Source organism: Ylistrum balloti, unplaced genomic scaffold (assembly GCF_031769215.1).
Source record: "Ylistrum balloti isolate Yb309-2 unplaced genomic scaffold, AGI_CSIRO_Ybal_v1 Utg370824, whole genome shotgun sequence".
In the NCBI taxonomy this organism is placed as follows: Eukaryota; Metazoa; Mollusca; class Bivalvia; order Pectinida; family Pectinidae; genus Ylistrum; species Ylistrum balloti.
Genome location: NW_026782476.1, coordinates 400311 through 418718, shown reverse-complemented (window position 1 = coordinate 418718; position 18408 = coordinate 400311). Strand labels below are relative to the sequence as shown.

At 34.0% G+C, this 18408-nt stretch overlaps 1 protein-coding gene across 2 annotated transcripts; it reads right to left on the bottom strand.

Moving 5' to 3' along the window:
* Positions 1-939: 939 nt before the first annotated feature.
* LOC132558780 (cilium assembly protein DZIP1-like) lies at positions 940-18148 on the bottom strand. Of its 2 annotated transcripts, none has more exons than XM_060223385.1 (23): positions 18059-18148; positions 16542-16807; positions 15266-15337; positions 14906-14971; positions 14446-14583; positions 13551-13769; positions 12592-12636; positions 11902-12099; positions 10853-10960; positions 10354-10443; positions 9959-10042; positions 8805-8907; positions 8435-8486; positions 7809-7938; positions 6982-7059; positions 6152-6257; positions 5641-5845; positions 4910-5158; positions 3955-4090; positions 3271-3333; positions 2893-2963; positions 2361-2446; positions 940-1743 (listed from the first exon to the last, which is right to left on the bottom strand). In XM_060223385.1, the coding sequence occupies exons 2-23, from the start codon at positions 16800-16802 to the stop codon at positions 1643-1645; spliced, it is 2661 nt and encodes an 886-aa protein (XP_060079368.1). In that variant the 5' UTR covers positions 16803-16807; positions 18059-18148; the 3' UTR covers positions 940-1642. The 2 variants fall into 2 exon arrangements, with proteins under 2 accessions (XP_060079368.1, XP_060079369.1); XM_060223386.1 differs by having other exon boundaries at positions 8805-8904.
* Positions 18149-18408: the final 260 nt, after the last annotated feature.

Genomic DNA, 18408 nt, shown 5'->3' with positions numbered 1-18408 from the left:
CACCTGTAAAAAAGAACATTTTGAGTATCACATTTTTCATATTAAAATTCTGATTGGCAAATGTTAAAAGCACTATTATGGCCAATGCACTTTTTGTGATATAAATAGAAATAATTCATTCAGCCCTTTATAAAATCACAAACAACTTATTTTTTCAAAGTTCATATCAGATAATGGGCATTTTTTTTAAAAAGTTAACCCATAAAAATATCTTTAACAACATATTTAAATTGAATTTAATGAAATAATTGATATTTCATTAAGGTTTACTTTTTGTGACACAACATTGATAGTTAACTACATATTGATATAGCTAAAATCTCTATTATTTACATATCTTATATTGTCTATATTTTGCAGTTGTCGTAACTGTACAACATATGGAACAACTTTTGAAGTCTACTTTTCAGATTTACAATGCTCCTCTAAAATACAGATTTTTTAGTCTGTAATTAAATCTATAGGTAAAGTCATTTGTACACAATTTTGGCTGTAACTACAGAGATTTGCTTTGCTCATACCTTAACAACATCTAAAGGCAATAGTAACTCATGCTGAGAAACATGCACATTACAGACAAACTAAGATATAGAATCAGTGTTGTCAACAAATAGCACAGCTTCACGTAAATCTGTTGAGGACAAAGTGTTCTTGATAAGAATCTGCAATAGTAATGTATGCATACAACAATCGGAACGGATAATATCTATCAGTCTTTTTCTACTGCAAAATACTTTATGTAGTTTTTATCAGACGTGTAGTCTCCCCAAAATACTAAGATAATCATTTTCTTCATAACAACAAATAAATATCATGCAGAAGGGAGATAATTCACAAATATTTCAAATTATTTTAATACAAATATCACAAATTTATCTTTAAAACGAACAGATTTTTAAAGGAAAAAGCTTCAAACTTATAAACTCCTTTTTTAAAAAAAAAAAAACATAGTATTGTTTCTGATAGTTATTAAATTTTTTTTTACCTTGAAGTAACATATTCAGTGAAGCAGTTTAAATTTTGTGTGCATAAAATTGAAAATTACGAACCTAACTCCAACTATGTTTGTAGTTAGATACCCAGAAAAGTCAGTCAATTTCCTATATAAGGATTTTATAAGTAAAGTCAGTAAGTAAACTTACTGTATAAAGTTGCACATAAACTAAAAATGAACTAATCTCTAATCATTAATTGATGTTGTATATGTATTGGACGGTATGTTGTAGCACAACCATAATTCACAGGAAATACAAATACATTTTCTAAGATTTCTGTAAATTGTCTTCTCGCTGAACTTGAGGTGAAAAGACAAGGTGAAAGAGTACAGATATCTGTCTGTCTCAGTACTAAAACCAAGTTTTACTGTACAGTTAATTAATCCATCTCTGTACAGGTATTTTTTCCATCATTGTACCAAATCATGAGTCAGAGAACTGGTATTCTGTCTGTCTCTGTACTGACAATGTGTCTTGGTGTAGGGAAGCTGTCTGTCCTTGGGTGGTTGGGTATATCATTTGCCCAATAAGGAAGGCCAAGAACCTGAATATTTCACAGTTTCATGCAAGTGGGCCATGACTGGCCACTGAGAGGTACTTTTTCTTGATATGGGAGTAAAAACATGGCAAGTATGTTGAACTTGGGTCTATATGTTGTCTAGGTCTAACTCATCATCTGAGCTCACATCTGTCACGCTGAAGTTTGATCCTCTAACAGCACTCGACCCAGCAGGTACAGTACTGGCAGCTGTAGACACAATGAAAAAATAGTCACAGGTGTGTGGACAACACCTAAACATATAATAAACTAAAAAGCAAAACATCACAAAAACACTGGTAAAAAACAGTATGTCCTGGGAAACATCATGAAAAATATAGTATGTGTTGAGTATTTGCAATGAGCTAATGGTTGATTATTTTACTTAAGGCTACAGGCTAACATACTTTGAAATAATTGGACAATCTACATTACAAGAGTTCTAAATAATAGTTAGAAAATGTAAACAAACCAAAACAATAATTTGAACCATTATAACTGTGGTATGATTTGATAACAATAATAAGAATATGCGATGAAGGGAGGTAATTTAATCCATACAATCATCTTATTGACGTGCGTTCCTGGATAGCACTACAATTTTGGTAGAAAATTAAACAACAGGAACTGTTAGAATCAAAAGTAACAATCATCGACAAGCATAAGGTCACACAGTAGGAGGGAAAATCTTACATGGTCAGGCACACAACCCAACACATTTTCATGTCAAATCCAGGATTCATACCTGGTTGTCTAGAGAAGAACTTAACCTTTAAGAGATAATTCTATTCTACTACTGGTTCTATCAGGTTTTGTAGGTGACTTACCTTTAGATGAGGACCCCCAGACACTTGTCCCATAGGTGTTAGAGGTGTCCGAGGCATGACTTCCTCTCACCGGTAATGGTGCTTTCCTGTAGAGGACAAAAGAAAGTAAAATCTACCAACTACCAAGCTATGAAGTTATAAATATATTTACACACTATGGATTAAATGTTTGAAAGATACTAGTAGTAAATAATGTATATACACATACACTTTTTGTGTTATCAAAAATCTAACTTCTGACAAGGATGGCTGAATGTTAACATTGGACTTACTTGGTAATAACTCTATTAGATATCTAATATTTGATTTACTTGAGAGCAGCTCTATTGGGCTTGTATGTCTAAAATTTTACTTACTTGGGAGCAGCTCTAGTGGGTGAGATATCTAATATTTGATTTACTTGGGAGGAGCTCTATAGGGTGAGATGTCTAATATTTGACTTACTTGGGAGCAACTGTATAGGGTGAGATGTCTAATATTTGACTTATTTGGGAGTAGTCCTATCGAGTTCAATGACAAATATTTGACTTACTTTGGAGCAGCTCTGGTGGGAGAGATGTCCTCTTCTACTGAAGATACATCCCAGTTACTATCAGACTCCTCCTGATGAAAGAGATAATAATTGTTATCTGTGACATTAGCTGAAAATTTTGTCACATGTTTTTGGGTTGAAAACAAGTTTGTTGAAGTGAAATACATCAAGTTTATATGGTAAGAGGATTTTCAGCCTGTGATATTGATGAAACTCTGTGTACAATTGCTGATTAACATAAACCAAATAACGCTTGAGTGTGCATCTTATTATGTACATGTGTTAAGTATATGGGGGTATCAGATAACAATACTATATCAAGATCCAGTGTGTGCTAACTATTGTTATCAGAGACACGTGTCAGGCCAATTGACCTACCTCATTGTTCTTTCCTTTAGACATCACATCTATCCCTCCTACCGGCTTTGCTGCTTTCCTCCCCTGCATCAGCAAACATAATATATTCTAAATTTTCTGAGTATAAGTATCAATTGAATACATAATACTTTATATCTTTATTTTAAAAGTTTACTTTGTTGTTGGTGAAACATTCCCATTTTTAGTTTGTTGATAAATCTTTCATAGCAATAAAAACTAACACTAAAAACATTCCAACAACAATACTTGAAAGACCTAAATGCCCCGATTACTAGGTCGATAGAAATAGAGTTTAATGCACTGTTAGGCAAAACTAAGACTGCAGCTTTTTGAACCAAAAAGGGTTTAAATGTCGAATATCTGAGACATTTTTCTAAATAACTTTACATTATAGTTAGTATATGAACAAACTCCATGCCAATACTGTATTACAAATTGCCAAAGTTGTTACATAGCTGGTGCCTAACTTAGGTCATATCACTGGAAATCTGTTAAATTCCTGTTGCTCATTTATAAAATACATGGCAGTACTTTTAAGTAAATGTGGTTGGAGATACTGACAGATGCAGTGCTAACTTCCTTGTACTGACTGATATTGCTGGGAAACAAGTTTCATCAAAAACACTTGAAACACATGAAGGAGTAACACCTTTTAGTACACAGATAACAACGGTGACAACTTACAGCTAACTGATACTCAATAGAGCGTGAGAGTTCGGCCACTTTTTGACCCTTGGGTTGCACACTGGATGGTCCTTTCATTGGCATGCTACTTGACCTCTGAATGGCTGGCTTACCAAATCCTCCATGATCCATTTCACTTGAAAACAAAAATTAAAATTTAGTTTTTTTTCATCATTTCATTTAATGAACCACAGAAATATAATTTTTTTGGAAGTGATTCTATCAACATTTTTCTTTCTTTACATTTCAATTTCATGTTATACAGATTGTGCCATTAATACCTGTGACTTACTTAATCTGAAGATGTGACATATCTAGATTTCATCCATACTGTTAAACAAGTACTTGTCTACCAACTCCATGGGAAGAAACCTTAACAGCCATTTTCATAAATGTCATAAGTGACTTGAAAACTGTATTTTGAATTCTGCTACATTGAGATCGGACTACATTTAGAAGACCAATATATTACTGATAGTTACTTAGAAAATGTTCTATTTCATTCTTCAATCTTTTGTTGTACTTTAATCAGGATTTATTAGATTATGATATCTAAATTAGGAAATGTTCTGCCAGTCAGAAGTATGGATGGTCATTTTACAAATCAGTTGGTGTAGTTTAACAAAACTTTCTGATTCAAAAAAGATTGAAGCATAACAAGGTTAATGTTTTCACAGGCCTTGTTTAGTGATAAACCTTTTGTAGTCATCAAATGAAATTTTTAAACTGCAAAAAGTTGACAGGACACATAATAGATGACAGATACTGATGATTAATCTCACAGACACTTCATAATAAGTGATCTTAAACATACATTTTTTATGGTTTTTTTCTGAATTCATATTGGAAACAATTTTTTAATGAAATAAGTATATGATTTAATTTTTGAGTTCTGCAAGAAAAAAATCTTTTAGATAAAGAAAGCTGAATCTTTGTTAATTTCTATTAAATCTACCTTTCATCATCATCCCAGTCATCATCATCATGTAAAGGTTTAGACATAACTGTTTTGACCTGTGGACCAGCGGTACGAGTCACAGGAGCTGGCTGATGGGGTGACGTTCTGGGCTTGGGTGATGGCGAGATGTTACGAGGTCCTGATTTTATCTGTGTAACATGTCTGAAGGCCTGTTCATCTTCACTTTCATCCTCATCATCATCATCATCTGAATCCCACTGTGTGCTGGTCCAGTCTACACTAGATCTGTCATGTAATATCAGAATAAGACATTAGCACTCATAAACAGAATGTCCCCTGTTCTTAGTTCTAATATGAAACAATTTCAAATCATATCATAATACACACCCAATATTTCATTTCAACAATTTTTTATTTTTTTAGTTGGGTAAGATGCTGTCATGGAGAACTTCAGAACACATACATAATATTCAGATCTGACAATTCTATAAATCCTCTACACTGGAACCTGCCTATGATAATCTAACTCATCTGTATTTCAGTTACTGTCCAAATGCCATGATTTTTTAATGATATGGCATGGTTGTGAAAATTGAATTCATGTACAAACATAATGAATAACTGTTTTCTTATAAAATAAAAACCCAAGAAGTACTAAAAATTACTTCACCATTTTCTTCATTCAAAAAATCTATAAGATATATTTGCTGTCATCAACCTTGATAACCTTGAGAAGGAAGTTTGATACAGTAAAGAAGCTAACATACCCAGTACGTCCTCCACTTGTAGTTCCTGTTGACTGCATAGTTCGTTGTGGGCTAGGGACTCGGGGTTGAGGTTTAGGGGCAGGGTGTTGATTCGGTCGAGTAGGACTTGCCTTTCCTGATGATTGTGGGGTCCTGCGTTGTGCTGCAGATTGGCCAGGTGGACTTACAGCTTGTGGTCTTTGAGGGCTTGTCGTTCGTGATCCAGCTTTGAAAGAATTTGTGAAGATTTTAAAATTGTGCCAAGGTATTTCACTGTCAATAAATGTTAGACATGAAACATCCATTTCTCAGCCTTCTGAGAAACACAAACTGCCAATGGTAGGGAGTGTCAAACCACACACCTTCGATCTTCACCTAAGGTGACGTAGGTCACCTGACCATCTAAGCAATCGTGGCTCTGACCCCCTCCCTTTAGTCATATTACTATACAATTAATGACATTTGAATACAAAGATATGAGATGGACAATTTTGATATCAAATATTGCAACAAATGTCATAAGGGTTCTCACCTGGAGATGTGACTGGAGAACGCTTCATCTCCTTCAGCCTTTCTTTAGCCTGCTGTTCTGCATAAGCATTACATTGTCGTCGAAACTCAGGAAAGATTGGGTACTTCTATAAGTCAAAAACAATTTACATATAACAATGTAATACTATTTTGAAATCCATCTGCAGTAACATTGAAATGTAATCATTTTTTTCACATATAAAATATCAGTGAATGTTTAATTGCCTGGTCATCTCTTTGCTAAGGGAAGCCACATAATAATTATGAAAACTCTCAGAATCAGAAAAACAAATGCTGCACGTCGATTTTCTATCAACAGAGAACTGATCTAGCAACCATTTCCATAGCATCAAAAAAAAAACTTGATATTCTTTAATATCTACACAGTGCTTAATTCAAAGACATTTGTTAATGAGATTTCTTGGCTTTAGTGACAGAATTTTTATGTTTTACTTGTAACAAGCTTTCATGAGTTACTTAGATCCATCAGCAGAAACATTTTAAGACTATGATATTCCAGGTTGTGTACCAGAGAAGACTTCAATTCATTACCAATCCAAAACTCAAAAATATGATTATGTAGGCAGACACACCTTCACAATAATTTGCCCCGGGTCGTTTTGTTTTATATTTAGAAATAGATATATCACTAGACTAAAACTTTTGAGCAAACTTCAAGAAACAATTCTCAGATCTGAATTATATTAATTAGATAACATATTATTTTTGTAGTATTCTTTCACTATTTCAAGTGAAAAAATAAACAAAATTTGTCTATTGATGACTTTAGATTACCTCCCTTTACCAAAATCCTCCCAACAATGTACAAACCTTTACAGTATCCAGTCGTCTAGTTTTCAGAAGACTCATCTTACTGACTAAAACGTCATCAGGAATACCTCTCATTTCCTAAATAAAAGGAAATATATATATTTTCAAAATATTTACGAACAAGTCCAGTAAATCAATATAGACACATTCAATTTGATTTTTTAATCAGACAGCATGCAGGATATAACAAAGTTACTGTTCCTTTCACATAATATAACTATTGTGTAAGCCTTTTAAGTAAAACACCAGATACAGGTCAGGATCATGGCTTATCTGAGGAATATTCAACATGTCCAGTATAAAGGGTCAGTTGTACTCGCTAATTTCATGTCTACGTTACCACACCACTCTAGGACGACATACACATATATTTCCAGGTAGTTGTATTCAAGACAGGTTTAAAAGCAATACATTTTAGGAATGTTCTGTCATTTTATCCTCTGCAGCAAATTCTCAAAGTGCACATTATGGCCTATAAATGTAACATTTGCCATATCCAGAATAGGTGTGTTCATTTACCTCTGAATATTTCTTTGCTGCCTTGATTCTTCAACTTGTTTATGTGAAAGCAGTTTTGGGGATGTTTGGGAAGATTTCTTGTAACATGACAGCTAGAGCTTGGTGTATAACTACACCAGCAAAGCAATGTTAAATCATACTTCACTATCAGGCCATTTTGTGATGATTATTAATAATATGACAGAGCCATATCTTGTACAGCAGCCTTACTTAGTAATTTTTCAGAATATTGGGGTCATTGTTTACCATTTGAAACAGGTGAGGGTTTATGATTAACCCAATCGCAGTATAATGTACAGGAGACTTACTGGAGGAATACCAATCTTCTGAAGATGGTCTTGTAGTAATGAGGCTAGTTCATCACGCATCACCTTCAGTGTAGGATTCTTACGTAATTCCTCCAGGAATTGGGTAGTTCTCAAAGTCAACTCTCCACTCCTACATAACAAACATAATCAATTACACAAAAGCTTTGAAACTTGTGCCTAGACATATTGATAACCACTACATCTTGTTTGGCAGAACTTTTTAAAGAGGCAATGTGACCCCTACTTTTCTATCCAGATCATGACAGAACGTTATAAATGCTAGCTAGAAACATCACACTCAGTGTTAATATTATATAATTTATTACTATTATTTTGTAATTTTGTTCATCACCTTGAGGCCTTGCATCAATTCCATCATGTCTAAGTAAGTTTATGTGTAGGGACAGGGTTGGACTACACATTCTCTGACCCACCTGTAGGTACTGTGTAGGGATTAGGTCGGACTACATTCTCTGACCCACCTGTAGGTACTGTGTAGGGACTAGGTTGGACTACATTCTCTGACCCACCTGTAGGTACTGTGTAGGGACTAGGTTGGACTACATTCTCTGACTCACCTGTAGGTACTGTGTAGGGACTAGGTCGGACTACATTCTCTGACTCACCTGTAGGTACTGTGTAGGGACTGGGTTAAGCTCTGGGATGCCGTGGCCATTTCTACAAAGATGGAAAATTATATTTCATGGTTAGAGAGTGTATAATTAAGAACCTCATTTTAATATAAGTATCTACATCATACAACTGAATCAGACTCAATGTCATTTGAATATACTATGTCATTTATCTGTTACAATTGAATGGAGTTTCAATGAAAGGTACAAATAATAAGTTGATCTTCAAATAGACAAACAAAGGTTTATCTTTAAACTAATTTTAATGGGGAAAACTGTAATGTCCTCAGTGTTCAATTTTTATCTTTTGAAAAAAAGATTTCAGGTCTTAATTCCCATCTGAATTCAAGTGATTCAATTTTACCTGTGGTTTCATCGTCTTCATCATCACTCGGCATCATCATACTCCTTCGTTGACTAGAATTTTCAAGACGAAGAGGCGTCACCTCACTCTGGGCTATTAACTGCTGAATAAGACATCAATATCAAGTGATACATTCACTTAAGTATGAGTAAACATGAACTGTGAAGTTCAGGAAATGGAATGGTGTTGTATAGCTATATAATGACAGTAGTAAACAGTACTTTTCTTGATAGTGAGGTTCAAGTTTACATCTTCATAATGAATAAAGTCTTACATTTAAGAGTAAAAACTGATTGTGAGATTTGTACTAAAAATTCAGTAAAATATTCACTCTACAGCTATATTAAAGTCTTGATATCTATAATGAAGGAAAGGAAAGTACAAATTTATAACATGGATTGAAATGTCTTTTCGATATATATATGTAACCTTAATGAAAATATCAAATCGCATTGATTCCTAACATGACAGAAGTCTGGTGGAGACAGTTCCTAACATGAAAGAAGTCTGGTGGAGACAGTTCCTAACATGACAGAAGTATGGTGGAGACAGTTCCTAACATGAAAAAGTCTGGTGGAGACAGTTCCTAAAATGACAGAAGTCTGGTGGAGACGGTTCCTAACATGACAGAAGTCTGGTGGAGACAGTTCCTAACATGACAGAAGTATGGTGGAGACAGTTCCTAACAGGACAGAAGTCTGGTGGAGACAGTTCCTAACATGACAGAAGTCTGGTGGAGATAGTTCCTAACATGACAGAAGTCTGGTGGAGACAGTTCCTAACATGACAGAAGTCTGGTGGAGACAGTTCCTAACAGGACAGAAGTCTGGTGGAGACAGTTCCTAACATGACAGAAGTCTGGTGGAGATAGTTCCTAACATGACAGAAGTCTGGTGGAGACAGTTCCTAACAGGACAGAAGTCTGGTGGAGACAGTTCCTAACATGACAGAAGTCTGGTGGAGATAGTTCCTAACATGACAGAAGTCTGGTGGAGACAGTTCCTAACATGACAGAAGTCTGTTGAAGACAGTTCCTAACATTACAGAAGTCTGTTGGAGACAGTTCCTAACCAAACAGAAGTCTGTTGGAGACAGTTTAAGTAATGACATTCGTAACTACATGACAGACAAAAAGTAGGAAATAGATATTATACCTCTTCCCTGTACATCTTTTCCACTTCATCCTCGTATCCCTGGCTTCCCTGACTCCTCAATAACTCCTCCTGTTCCTTGGATCGCTACAAAAAACAAAACAATAAGATTTGAAAGTGGTGATAAAAGTTCTCGAGATGCCATTTTACTAGTGGTCCTCAGCATAAAACCTTGTCTATTATCCAGTTACATTTGAACTTTAGAAAGATGTGCATATATTTCAGTTTAACATTTGATTCTCACAAAATCAAAAAGTCACTGTGACAGACATTCAATGTGTTCCTCTATTTGCATATATCAGATTTAAGAATATCTCATGATATAATAACATAATGCCAAAATATAAATATTGTCTCCCCAAATATCATCTTGATATTATTAATTTTTAGCTACTAACCTTAAGAACAGATTGCACCTCCTTTTGATGCTGGCGGCCGTCTTTATCATGGGCCAGAGCTTGCCCGGCTTTCTCAAGGACGATATTCAGCTGAATGAGATAGTTATAATCACATACATATTTTTTACCTTACAAATACAGTATTGTCAACATCACTATGTCTATACAACATGTTTTAAACATTAATGACTTCTAACCAGAACAGATACAGTTGAACAGTTGTTTGCTACCGGGGTAACTGCACAAGATTTTCAAATCACAATAATCCTTATCTTGATTCTTATATTTTGTTTATACTAATGTAAAAGAAAATATTGAGGTACTGACGATCAATTATAAAAATTTACAATGACTTAGCACATCAGACTAGGTTACTTTATGAGATATATGAATAAAGCTGATCATTGTCCCATCACTAGGTGGCACCCCGTATACATTTCTCCACTATATATTGCCTTCATCACTTCCTGATGACCAGTTGACTATATTACAGCCTTACCTTTCCTATATCATCTGCATGTTGGCGTGTCAAATTTTGAACCTTTTTCTGCCATTTTTTCTCCTGCTTTGCAAATCGAATCTCTACATCTGACTCGACAGATTTCACCTGTAATAATAGTATGATATATGAAAATAAAAATTAGTTATATAATAGAAAATTTTGTCTACCATTTTATTTCTTTTTTTATTTTTGCCTTGTTTGAGTCGAGAGTTATACTATGATGCACTCGCTGGCATTATCTCATGAAATATAGAAGATGAATTTATTCTGATTGGTAACAAGACAATGTAAAACCTCAAACTAGCTTACAATATCCAGACATTATAATAAACAGAACTTGTACAGGGATTGAAAATGTGTTCCAGATCTGATTATATAAGAAATAACACTTTAACTTATGAATGAAATCCTGAAGTAAAGCAGTGTGATGGTTCACCTCCAATTCAATGTTACATTGCATCTGATATATCCTATTTATTCTATGATATTTCTATAGCCATATGAATTTAGGAACAATACCTGGCTATCAGGATTTATCCTTACACCAAAAGCACATATACTGGAAGTCCTAGTATTTCAGTTTTCTTTTCACATATGTAAATTTTAGTAATTATTTCTGATGAACAATAGAATTGATATAATATTGTACAAACCAGTCCCCCCTCCCCACCTTGCCAACTTCCCCTTCCCCATGCCCTTCCACCCATTTGAAATGAGATAATACTTGTGAAATGACTTCCCTCCACAGCCTGAATACCAGATGGTACATGTATGCACAAGTGTTGCACCCGCAAATCAAGAGGTCATGGGTCATACACGATGAGCAAGGATGATTGATAGGTTGAAGTGATTATAAACTTTATCTGACAACTTCTTTTGATCATGATAAAGTCACACCTGACAAAAAATAGATCACTAATGAACTCCAACTACTACTAGTTATAATCCACCATTTTCTCTTATCTTCTTTCTGTATTAAAGAAAATCCTTCATAATTGCCTTTTTGATATCAACAATCCTAGTTATTATTAAGTTATTAAGCCTACCTTAGCTCCAAGCTCTTCTTTCAACATGGCAACTTCCTCACGCTGCTTGTGCAGTAGTTCTTTTTCAACTTCAATGTCATCTTCTAATTCACCCAGACCTGATCTCTTTGACAACTTCTCATTAAAAGCTCTTTCAAGCTCCCCAATTTTCTTATTAGATGCATTTATTTCTCTCTGGTACATTTCTTTCTCTGACTCCTAAATATCAATAAGAAAAATCCAATAAAAATAAAATTCAGTAAGTCGTAAAATCAAAATGAGAACAAATTACAGTGACTTGCTGTTGCCTTGATAAAACATAAAATGTAAGAAATAGAAATTGAAAAAATACTTCCAACTTTATTAAATAGTTCTTTAGATATACACATATCTACTGATAGATTTGTTTCATCTCTAAAATGATTTTGTACAATCACATACAGTTATTTGTTATAGACATGTAGCCTTTAAGACAGGTTCGTCACTAGATTCATTGAAAATGACATTTTGTATAACTTTCACCAGATCTAATTATGTAGGTACAGGTTGTATATTTTGTATCTATTGTTGTATGAAATGTAGTATAAATACACAGCTAAATGTACGTGTTTTGTTTCTTCACACTTTTATCATTATCTTCATCAAATGACCTGATCGCACTGTATTTCCAGAATGTGTTGCTACTAAACAGAACCATGATGCAGTACTTACAGAGATACCTTCTACTTGCTGTAGTTTCATTTTTCTCTCTTTTTCCTGGAAATATCAAATCAAATATTGCGATATAAAATCTCACTTGACAAAGCATTTTTATCGTTGTATATTAATTTATACAGATGTACACATACTATAACTTTCCTTTTTAACATTTCTCAAGTTGTGAATCTGTACACTTGTTTTCAGGTCAGGAAAAGTGCATAAACCAGACTAGGATTCAAAGTCTGGTGGTTAAAAGTTACAAAGAGACCAGGATTTGAACTCTGGACACCTAAACCATAGACAAATATTCTAACTAACAGTGCTCAGCTAGTTGGTCACAAATGACACCCTGTTCATCTCTGTTACATTCCACCCTCTTTCAACAAAGACTACAAATCCTGTGACACATGAAACTTTGTGTCACCTTTCTTAGATATATTAAATGTGATGTCAATGTGATATCAGCTATATCACACAACAGTAGCACAAATAAAAAAGTCAAGATATAAACTTAAATGAGTTTCCATTTCATATGTAATCTATGAAACAAGCCTATGAATTTTTCGTTTTCGTGAGCCTTTTGCAGGCTAAGATGAAATTTGTTTGAGTTTCGTAAATTGAATATCAATGGGAAACTCATTTCAGATTTTTTTATGATATGAGCAATGATTGTGGTAAACATTTCAGAAAAGATATTTTTTCATGTCAAATTTGAATTCCACTCAACTTTATTTAATTCTATGGTCGCCACTGTAACCTCCCTGTGTGTGAGGTCACTTCAATAATTAAGTTTAACATCACAAGAGTTTAATTAACAGGAGTTAACACACAAAATTATTACACAGTTTATTTACCAAATAAAACAGTACCCATGTAATAATACAGCTATGTCATATTTAGGACTATGTTTCAATATAACTACATGCATAATAATAATAAGGTATTGCTACTGCACAATACTTATACCATACCTGTTTGCGTTTGACTTTTTCCTGTTGTAGTTGAGTTTCAGTGGCATGTAGCCTCTCTCGGAGTTCATCCATCTGCAATTGGAATTCTGAAGGTTTCTCCGGCTCTGGTTGAGTTGGAGCTGTAATCACTGCTGAGTGGACAGACTGATCACCATGACGACGATTAATGTGAGATTGAAGGAAGGAACTGTTCAGAAATGCCTTTGAGCAAAATGGACACTGTAAACAAAAAAATGGATGCTTCATCAAATCAATGAAGAAACCAGAGAATATTTTCTCTGTGCATTGGATGTTAAGAATAGATTATAGAGCTGACTGATACAACCTTTATCTAATGTATTATAGAGCTGACTGATACAACCTTTACCTAATGTATTATAGAGCTGACTGATACAACCTTTACCTAATGTATCATAGAGCTGACAGATACAACCTTTACCAAATGTAGAGCTGACTGATACAAGCTTTACCTAATGTATTGTAGAGCTGACTGCTACAACCTTTACCTAATGTATTATAGAGCTGACAGATACAACCTTTACCTAATGTATTATAGAGCTGACTGATACAACCTTTACCTAATGTATTATAGAGCTGACTGATACAACCTTTACCTAATGTATTATAGAGCTGACTGATACAACCTTTACCTAATGTATTATAGAGCTGACTGATACAACCTTTACCTAATGTATTATAGAGCTGACTGATACAACCTTTACCTAATGTATTATAGAGCTGACTGATACAACCTTTACCTAATGTATTATAGAGCTGACAGATACAACCTTTACCTAATGTATTATAGAGCTGACTGATACAACCTTTACCTAATGTACTATAGAACTGACAGATACAACCTTAACCTGATGTTATACATGAATGATGCCTTTACCTTGTTATAACTACCAGAACCAGCATGAATCAACTGTTGTTGGGCCATGAGTAACTTCTTTCGCTTATGACTTTCTTTCTTTACGTCTGCTAATTGCTGTTTCAGCTTGTCTTCAGCCTGTTTCGTCTCATTTTGTTCCTATAATTTACAACATTAATTGTAAAATAGGTTAGAAGAGGGTGGTCATTTAGTACTGTGGCAACACATAGTTGTAACACACACTAGCAATATACTTGCCTTCCACCAAGTTGCATATATGTTCGGGTCAACAAGAGTGATCCTTTGAAATTGTTCTACATTATAACTTGTTTTAGGTTTAAAATTTGTAAATTTTAAAAAGTTGATATTCAAAGATATTGAAAAATTTGAAGTGCAAGTCATGCTTAAAGTAATAAACAGGGTCATAGATAAACAATTACATTTAAAATCTGACATCAAGTTTTTAAATAAATGTACAAACCTCCTGTGATTTCTTCACCTTTTCCTCCATAGAAGTTATCACACCTGTGAGGTATTCTTGAGAATGCTGTGAAAATTCAACTATTTCTTTACCCGAACCATGCACTTAATCATTACATCTCAAACACTTATACTGCTCTGTATAATTTTGTGAGATATATTACCTTATGATCTTCATCTGTTCAAATTTAACAGGCCAAATTTCATCAAAAGTTATTGTATCAAATAAGTATTATGCAGTTTTATTCAAGGCCTATACAAGGCTTGTAACTGGATGTTATGTTTTTCAATTACAATAAAACCCTATTTACAATGAATATCGAAAGCTTGCTATGAAGTTTGCTTTAATCTTTCTGCTTACCAGTAAGTACTCGATAGACAGCTGGGCTAGCTTGAATAACTTGACAAAGTTTGGGTCCACCATACGTAAATCCTGTCAAATAAAATGATGCTAAAAATCATAAAACATTCAACAGTTTGCATCAACATACTGAGCAGGTGTCAACAACATGTTTACAAAGTCAACAACATTTATTCCGAGTCAGCATACTGAGCCAACATCCAGTACACTAAGTCAAAATCATATTAACTCAACAACATTGATACTAAATCAATATCATATGTATTGATTCAACAACATACACTAAGTCTACTTTATGTATACTGAATCAACAACATGTGTATCGAGTCAACAAAAATACATGCCGAGTCTGCATCATGTATCTGAGTCAACAACTACATTGAGTCAACATCAAGTATGCAGAGTAAAAAGCATGTTTATGTATACTGAGTTGACAACATGTAAAATGAGTCAACACAATGTATACTACTTCAACAACATATGTAATGAGTAGTGATTTTTTTTTACTCAGATATTTGAGCACTGGGCTCATGATTTTCTTCTGGAACTCATTCAAACTTTTAGGACCAACCTTATCTCTTAGTAATGAGACTCATTGATTTGGAAACAGTGATTTTGAATCACTCAAAAATTCCTACAAGAATTACTACTGAGTGAACATCATGTATACTGAGTCAACATTATGTATACCGAGTCAACATTATGTTCACCGAGTCAATATCATGTATACTGAGTCAATATCATGTATGCTGAGTCAATATTATGCATATTGAGTCAATGCTATGCATAGTGAGTCGGTGTTATGCATTCTGAGTCAATATTATATATACTGAGTCAGGATTATGCAAACTGAGTCAACATTATGTATACTAATTTACAACATGTGTACTGAATCAACATTGTATTAGCTGAATCAACGACATGCATACTGAGTAAACAACACATAGAACTATATTGCAATTGATGTTGTAGGAGAAAATCTTTTCTGTGGTCTTGCACATTTATAGTGAAGGGTTACTTTAATTAGTCCCACTACTAACAGATATATTTATATAACAACTTGTGTCACATATATATATCCATTCAGTAGAATAAAAAAGAAATGCTGTTTCATTGTTCTGTACCAAGCTGAATGCATGACTGTTGGTACTCTGGGTTATTACAGGATTGCTATGTAGTAATATGTCATCATAATATGAGAGTTAATGTAGAGATATCTAGAATACATAAACCCTGATACAAAGATCATAAAAATTACTGTAGACTTACAACTTACCAACTCTGCTTCAATATTACAAAAAGTAATGTTCATGATGTTTTCTTGTAGGGCATTGAAGTCAAGAGTCTGTGCTATCTGATTTATGTCTACAGAAGCAATCTTTCTCCAATCCACTCTCTCAAATCTTTTCCTGAAGGCAAAGCTCTTTCCATTCTGCCTTGATCCATAGCCATTCAAGTGACTACCATAACTAGAGTTGCTGTAAGGACTCCCCATTGAAGGGTTGTGTATGTGGGAATACATGAATTCTGTTGCCATCTTTTCTGAAATTAGAGATAGTGTGCAATAAAAATATTAAGGATTTGAATACAATTCAAGAATATTATGTATACATTTTCTCTATATATTTGACGAGCTATGTTCATTGAAAATTAAGGCGAGATGGTTGTGTTCCAGGTTTAGTGAGGATTAATCAACAAACTATCTATGATAGTCGAGGAACAACTTATATATATTATATCTATCATTCATGGGAATCCCTGACAATAGCTATAAAGCAAGCCATCAAGATGATTAACAGGGCATTTGTGAACTATTTATGAGGAAAAGAAAATACACGGTAAGTCAGACTGTTAAACATATAAGCGTTTCAACGCTTCTTTGGGAAATCCTAGGATATATGTACTTTTGGCTTTATTTATAAATATCACTAGCTGATACATTAAAGATGTAGCAAACAACTTATTCATGATTATGTATAACATGTAATATGTGCCATTTATTCATATGTTTTGTATAAAAATCTGTGCATCTTTATTCTGAAGAAATTTTTTATTATTATAGATAATATCAACCTTTGATGTACTTCACCTTTCCTAAACTGTATTTAACATTGTTAGTTCTATATTTAAGTAGCACCAATGGTACATATTAAAGTGAATTTCTTTAACAGACATTAAAACAGGCAATAGCATTGCTCTGTATTAACTCAAAATTATTTATAAATACTGCTTTACAGTGCTAACAGATTGGAGTCAGTTGGAATTATAATTATGTACATATATGAAAAATCATGTTTAATCTGGTAACTCAGATGAACAGAAACTATACTTAAAAATCAATAATATAGTAGGTTATCTTTCATTCTTTTATAAATACTTACATTAAAAGTCACAATAATATTCCTCGAGTAAATTCATGCTATTCTTTGCAAGACGTCGTGTTGTAACATAAACATAAGGACATCGACACTTCGACTGCTAGTTGTTATCATGTGAAACGAGTCTCAACATGAAAACAGGGGCGCGTATTGCAAATTTCATAAACCAACCGTAATCTTTTTGTTATTAAAGATTGCTAATTCGCACTATACTTAGATGAGTGATCAGTTCCTTGAATCGCTGTAAGAAAATGACAAGGCAACTATCTTGGGCGGAGATAGCAAAACACAGGTAACATGCGACAACACCGTAACATCGTCACTCACAGGTGCGAATTTGACAGGTGTTGACAGTTTTGTAGCATACACGAAACATTTTACCTGAATGATATAACTAGTGTATGATATCACCTACCTGATCACGTTGAACCCATGCACTGCCTTCACAATCGGATTCCAAGTATCAGAGGGAAACAATGGAGTTTTCAGCGGGTGAAGCCGCCTTCGCGACAATCAACAGTTTTTAAGATTCCATGATGGAATTCGCATCTCGCTCACAACGAGATTTAACGTGAGTCAAAGTTTATGTTGAGTGCGTTCGATTCACAACATCTAGTACTAATTAATGTATGTCATATTTGCATGTAGGCCCTATACCACGGACTTAAAATCTAAATCCGTGTTGCTACAGTGTCTGAGAGATAAGATGTTGGAATAAATATTTCAAGACTGTACTGACTTAATCAAAAACGCAGAAACTTTAAT